General features: G+C 40.1%; 1 protein-coding gene across 1 annotated transcript in view; it reads right to left on the bottom strand.

Annotated features, from left to right (window-relative positions):
* The window catches only part of LOC309342574 ((E2-independent) E3 ubiquitin-conjugating enzyme FATS), a 147,901-nt gene extending 141,619 nt beyond the window's left edge, over nt 1-6,282 (bottom strand). The window contains exon 1 of the mRNA XM_081863202.1: nt 5,906-6,282. Coding sequence (XP_081719328.1) covers nt 5,906-6,238 — 333 coding nt within the window. The 5' untranslated portion in view covers nt 6,239-6,282. The remainder of the gene's footprint in view (nt 1-5,905) is intronic.
* Between the last annotated feature and the right edge of the window lie 541 nt (nt 6,283-6,823).

Here is a 6,823-nt window from a genome sequence, read left to right as displayed (position 1 = left end):
GATATAGGAGAGAGAGGTGCTTATTTATATGAACCAATATAGTTTTATGTTAAATAATGGGCAGGCCATACACCAATGGATACAAAGTGAGATAAAATGGAATTCTTTCACATTAATTCCACATCAGCATGATCTCTGCAAGCAAGGTGTCATTAACTGCCTCTCTCTCTGTCAGACCACTTCATTTTAATTTGCATAAATTGGGATTTAGCGATGGCGCCCCCTATTTAGTAGCAATAATTAAAAAGCATTCAAAATGATCCCAGGGCATGCAAAATGGAGCAAAACATACATGCTTCAGTCTGGAGCTCACTTTGCTCATGTACAGCTGGAATTCTGGCACATGCAGCTCCCCTCCCCATTAACATCAATGAAGGCAGCAGGCCAGCTTGTGCAAAGAACTGCTTGTGAAACCTCTCTTGAAATTAACATGGGCAGCTTGTGAAGACAGCAGAGCTCTGTATGTTCATGCAACATTAAGAAACTGCTAGATCAGTGGTTCCGAAACTTTGCCCCCTGCTTGAAAATTGCTGAGGCCACTTAATGATTTCTTTTCCTGACTATTGTAGCAAATGTAACGCACTGTGGTAGATGCTGAATGCTTTTAGACATCTTTTGCCAGACACACTGTGGACTACCTGAATGAAGTTCACCGGCCACCAGTGCTCTGTAGACCACAGTTTGGGCACCCTTCTGGTAGAAAAAAGAAAAAAGAGAGGATATTATGATCCTCTAATTGTATTTTTAAAACTATTATAAAGAGTTAAAGGACCTCTTTTTCTACACAAACATATGTTTGAAGTGATTGAGGTTTGTGGCTGAAGGCAGCTGAACAAGTCTTCTCTGGCTGTTGCCTTCACAGTCTCTTCCATGCAGTTTTGATAGGCATTTACCTGACAGCTGCAGTAGAGGAAATAATGGGCTCTTGTAGATTCAGATTGGGCTCATAACCCAGAAGAATTTGTAGAACTTGTACCTGCTAAGTTTCCTCTGTGGGGACCTAAGCCATATTTATTTTCTGGAACAGGAATACAGTATATATATTCCAAATAAAACGCAGTTATTGTGAAATGACAATTCCTTCCTTCATCTTATCTCAAGAGTTGTTTGTACTTATCAAAGGACTGATCTAGTGAAAACTATTGATGACCCTTGAAATGCCTTTGAGAAGGTTTAACACAGGATAAAGTTCACAATTAAGTAGCGCAGCATAAATAGTGAGGAAAGTAGGGGTAGGAAATCTTCAAGATTACATTCTTCCAGGGGTAAGTGTCGGTGTGCTTAGAAGAATATAAGGGGCATACCTTTCCCCTCAAGTGAAGGGATTTCTAGAATCATAGAATTGTAGAGTTGTAAGGGACCCTGAGCACCATCTAGTCCAAACCCCTACATTGCAGGAATATGCAGCTATCCCATACTGGAATAAGACCTGCTGCAACCTTGGCATTACCAGCACCAAGCTGTACTAACTGAGCTGCCCAGACTATGCTGTGTGTTTCTGTAAAAGGGAACAAAATGGACAAATGGCAGGTTTTTATAAAGTGGCACAGGTAGTGAAGGGTGATGTTAGGAGGGGTGCACTATAAGCTATATGCAATTTATTCCAGGGATAACACCTTTTAGTACTCAGAAAGACTTCTTCATCCCTAAGAAATTGATTCAGATAGCTGCTTCAGCTTCTGAAGCTCACCAAAAGTATTATTTAAAATTTAGCTAATATTCCATATGCTACACTGATTTTATAAGACAACTGGCATTCATAGAACCAAGAGTATTCTTGTAGCTCTTAGTTGCAGTTCTTACTGCATATTTTATGGACTGGATCCCTTTCTTAATATTTCATCCCTATAATTAAATTTAGTTCATTTTAAGATGAAAATTCATGAGATGAAATAAAGGAATTATCTAATTTAATGCTGACTACATTCCTTCCTAGTTTCTTGCAAAAATCTAAAGAACAAGTCTTGGCTGCCTGCTGAATTTCACAGTAAATGAATCAATGTGCAACTTCGTCTTGCAAAAACTCTGAAATTCTGCTTATTGCATTGATCAGAGAATGAGAGTCAAGAGCCACATAGGAGCTTATCCTATTACAGTGTCTTCCATAATTTATTCCATGTACAATGGAGAGGTGATCAAATTTCACGTGTGTTTACTTTCTGGAAGACAACCACCTGCCTATTTGAAAGAGCAGCAGAGTACAAATATGGTTCAGAGTAATGTGTTTATCTCCTTGACACTTGAATCTTTAAAATCTCATTGTTGTCATTGCGCTGTACCATGCACATTGGATTTATAAGAAACAGTAATAACCTCAGTCAAACATGAGGCAAATTATGTTGCTTGAGAGATTATACTATATGCATAAACATCTTACATTGTTTACATATGCTTAAAACTTCCACGTAACTCCTAGTGCCATTAAAAGTGTTGACAGAGCCTCCAAAAATAAATGGAAATGGTTGCTAATTGGGGTTTGATCGTCTATTTTGACTCTGGACCAGATGAAATGTTAAATTAGATGACATGCCCAAAATCTATGAACACAATTCACCATGAAAATTTTAAAACTGAGAAACAAATGTAGAAGACCTGATTGGGATCAAAGGCCATAGTGCAATGGAGGGAGAGGAAAATGGCTTTTTAAACTTTCACTTGTGCAACTTCCTAATGAAGCAGGCGTCTTTTCCCAGTGGAGGAAACAACAGCTTTGGGAGCCCTCTAAATTTGCCAATCACCGTCCCACCCCATGCACGCAGCTTCACTACTATCACTTGTTATTTATTTATTTAAATGGTAGGTCCTTTTCATGGATCTTCCATGTCACACCTAGTTTTCATTGAGATGCTGGCAGAGCAATTTCATGCACATTGACTCAGAAGCACTTTTTACTTTGGGCTATCCTGCCACTCCTGCCACCCAATTAAGTGTGTATTGTAGCCTAACCTGAACTGGAGCTGTTCTGCTTTGGACTTGGGTAGGGGATTTATGATTGGATGTTCTTAATCATCACCACCGCCCCATATAGAAAACTGGATGTCAGAAGGGAATGTTCAATCTCCGTTTCTTACTGACACCTAATTTCCTATGAAGAAGTACATTTTTTATATGGAGAATCATACAAGTGGTGTAATTCAGAGACCCGTCAGTGAGCAACGGAGTGGAACAACACAGTTGTGTCCCTATCCCTGCATCTTTTATCTCTTCAGGAGAGAAGAAATTGGGGTGGGTGGGCTTGAGCACACAAACCACAGTGAAGGAAAGGTGGGAACAGTTGCTTCCCCCTCCTCCCCACTTTAAAAATCTGAATCTGTCCATAGCTGCTTTACCAGACAGAAGACTGCCTTCACAAAAAGAGAATAATGGGACTTCAAGCAATGCATAATTCCACTGTTTGTCACACTTATTTCGAAAGGGTTATTCCATAGAAAGGTGGTTTGAGGATTTTATCCTCTAATGGAACTTCCTCTAAATTTCCTTACAAGTAGTACTTTAGGTACAATTAGCATTTTAAGCACATACTACGTCAGGGTGCTTTCATTTTGCACAAAAGCGTTATTCTAACCATCATATTCAATGCAGACAAAAATACCTGTTTTCTTCCATAAAATATGCTGACTTTCTAAACCCGCCCCAACAGCAATGAAAACTGCCTCTTGTTTTACTCTGGGCTGGGGACATACCAATATCACAAATTTTCCTCATCAGGAAGGAAGCTGAATTTATTTGAAGGGAGTCAAACATACCAAAGCCAGCCAACTGTGTTTTATACTATAAAGGCAGAATACTTAGGGAGTGAATGAAATAATGTGGACACAGAGGAAAGTCTTTAGACAAACATACCCCAGTGTACAGTACACAACGAAGCTAACATCCATCTTGCATCAGGTTGGCAGCAGCAGCAACAAGCTTCTCTTGGTTTTACTGCTGTTTGGGGAGACTTCCCTTCCATCTTCTATGTTGGGTTGGTCTGCTGGTTGGTGGTAATGCATTTAATATTAGTTTCTCTACTCCACTCTCGCCTATTCCTCATTAATTTCCACATCATTTGCTTTGTTTGTGTACCTGATCAGGAGCTTCTCACTGCAAGCTGTTTTTGTTGGAGGAGAGCAAATCTCAGCAGGGAAACTACAGGAAATGCCCTACATTCCTTTCACTGATTGCTTAGCATCAGAGATTAAACCTTAAACAGCTACCTTCACATTTTGCTTTCTAGCTTTCTTTCTAAATGCCCAGTTGACTTACTTTCTTTAAACATGTAAACCAAGTGTCGGGGCCAGGTGGGCTGGTGGCTTGGGGTCTGGTTCATGCATAACCCTGTACCACCTTCTTGAAAGCCCTGCCTGGCATCTCCAAGAAGGGCTGGGAAAGACTGAAACTCTGAAGAATTAGTGTAGAAAATACTGAACTACATGGACTAATGGTCTGACAATTAAAACGCAATTTGATAAAATATGATCAGAACGAGAGCAAATGCAAATTATTAAAAAGCTGGAATGAATTGCATAGCAGTTATCTGGACTGTCTAATTACCAAATCACCTGCGGGATAAAAAGGGTCATTACTGTCCTCCTAAAACAACACAAGGCTGGCACTAGGCAAGTCTCTCTTGGAAAAGCATTCCATATTTGCAAAACTAGAATGGAAAATGCACTCTACCAAACCCTCAGTTACTGCCTGAGAAGAGCAAGTTTGAAGCACAGTTCATCTTACAGAAGAAGGGGCAGAAAGGCTGGAAAGGGGAAACTTTTTTTCTCAGTAAATTAAGTCCAGGCTATTTAGGACTTTATTGTCCTACAAGTTAAGTTATACCTGGATCTAACAGCTAACTAGTGTAGATGACATACAATTTGTTCCCTATGTCCAATTCACATCTGATGGCATGCCACTGAATTCTGCACCAGTTGATACTGTCATACAATTTTCTGGAACCTTCAGCAGTTACCACAAAATGGAAGATGGACACAAGAGCCTTATCTGTAGCCAGTACAGATATAAATGAAAAAACATTCCTGGTTCCTGACTATAAACACAACCTGCACAGCAGACCCAGATTGAGGTCTTCTGAACCCAGTCTTTCAAAAGGGGCATGAGCCCATCTGAAACAAGCAAATACATGTCCCTAAGGTCAATTGTACCCCTAAATATCATTATCTCCATTCTATTTTGATTAAGCACCAGTCTGCTTGCCCTTATCCAGCCCACAACCTTCAAACATTGGTTAAGAGACTCAGCAGCTGTTCCTGGAATGGTGGAAAGGAAACAAAGTGGGGTGTCATTAGTATATTGATGACAATGAACTCCAAATATAGCAGTTTTCTTTAAAAAATAAAGCAGGTTGTGATCTGCAATTTAAACCCCAGAGAGAAATTGCTTTCTGCAGTGACATGGTCAAAGATTATGTCCAAGTGGAATGGAGAAACTGCAAGGCTATGCCATGAATTCCTAACTCTAACAGACAATCAAACAGAATCTGATAGGCAATGCTACCAAATACATAGGTCTAGGATAAGGATGAGAAACATGTGACTTTCCAGATTTTGCTGGAATACAACTTCAATCATCCCTGACCATTGGTCATGCCAGCTGAGGGTGATGTGAGCTGGTGTACAATACCACCTAGATCAGGGTTTCCCAAACTTGGGTCTCCAGCTGTTTTTAGACTACAGCTTCCATCATCCTTGATCAGGGGTCCTGCTAGCTAAGGATGATGGGAATTGTAGTCCACCCTTGGCCTAGGGGAGCATTGTTATGCTTTCCTTGTTCAACTTCCAGTTGTGGTGGGCACCACATTTATTAAACCCAGACAACAGATTGTCTACCAACATGACTACATTTCTATAGCCTGAAACCTGGCTGAAAAGTGTTGCGTAAACCATAGCAGTAGCATTTGTTTTGGACTTACATCATGCTTTGTATTCCTGTCCGTTCCTTGCAGCCCCTTCCAGGTAGAAATGAAGCGTCGCTGGGCTCTGCTCTGCTTGGGAAGCCAGTGAGTCCCCACGGCATCCTTGATCATCACATGCTCTTTCACTCCAACGCAAAAGATTTTTACCTGGCACCTCTTGACCACACCTCCAGAGAGATACTTCTTGTCACAGGCACTGTTTTCCGAACAGTGTGAGCTACTGTGGCTCTCGCCGTTAATGAGGTCTGCTGCTTGAACAGACATGGCTTTGTTCTCTTCCTTGGGTGTTGAAAGGCTGCTTAAAAAGCCGCTGCTGTTCAAAACTTTCATTACTCAGAAAACGTTTCCAAACTGTGGAGGTCTGTTAAATCCCAAACCATGAAAGTGAATGTGTAATGTAAAAGGCCTGGGTTGCAGCCTTATTATGCTGTTCCAGGAAGACCCTTCAGATCCTGAAACGTTCTCAATTTCATCTGCTCACTTGCAGTCTGGCCTCATTGTTCAGCGGCTATCAAGTAACTGAAAATTGACCTCTGGTTTCAAAGTAGTTCTTTTAGTTCACATAAAAGCAACACGTCCTTAAAACAAGGTATCCCAGACTAGAAGCTTGGGTTGTTTCAGCCCCAAACTCCTGAATCTGAATAGTTTTAATGATCCTCAGAACCTGTAATGTACAAAAAATATTTGTAAAAAATCTAGAGTAGCTGATAAGAGTACAGGATTGCAGACACCACTGATAGTCATTTGTAATTAACAAAATAAGGTTATTAATTGTTATTTATTTTAAAGATTTCTAAGCCCACCCTATATCCTGGTGGATTCCACAGTGGTGTACTATTTTTATATAAATTAATAAAATAAAATTAATAATAAATTAATAATAAATCACATCATGCATTCTTCATAATTCAATAA

The sequence above is a fragment of the Podarcis erhardii genome (assembly GCF_964252035.2).
Source record: "Podarcis erhardii genome assembly, chromosome: 5".
Classification (NCBI taxonomy): domain Eukaryota; kingdom Metazoa; phylum Chordata; class Lepidosauria; order Squamata; family Lacertidae; genus Podarcis; species Podarcis erhardii.
This window is presented reverse-complemented; position numbering and strand designations above follow the sequence as displayed.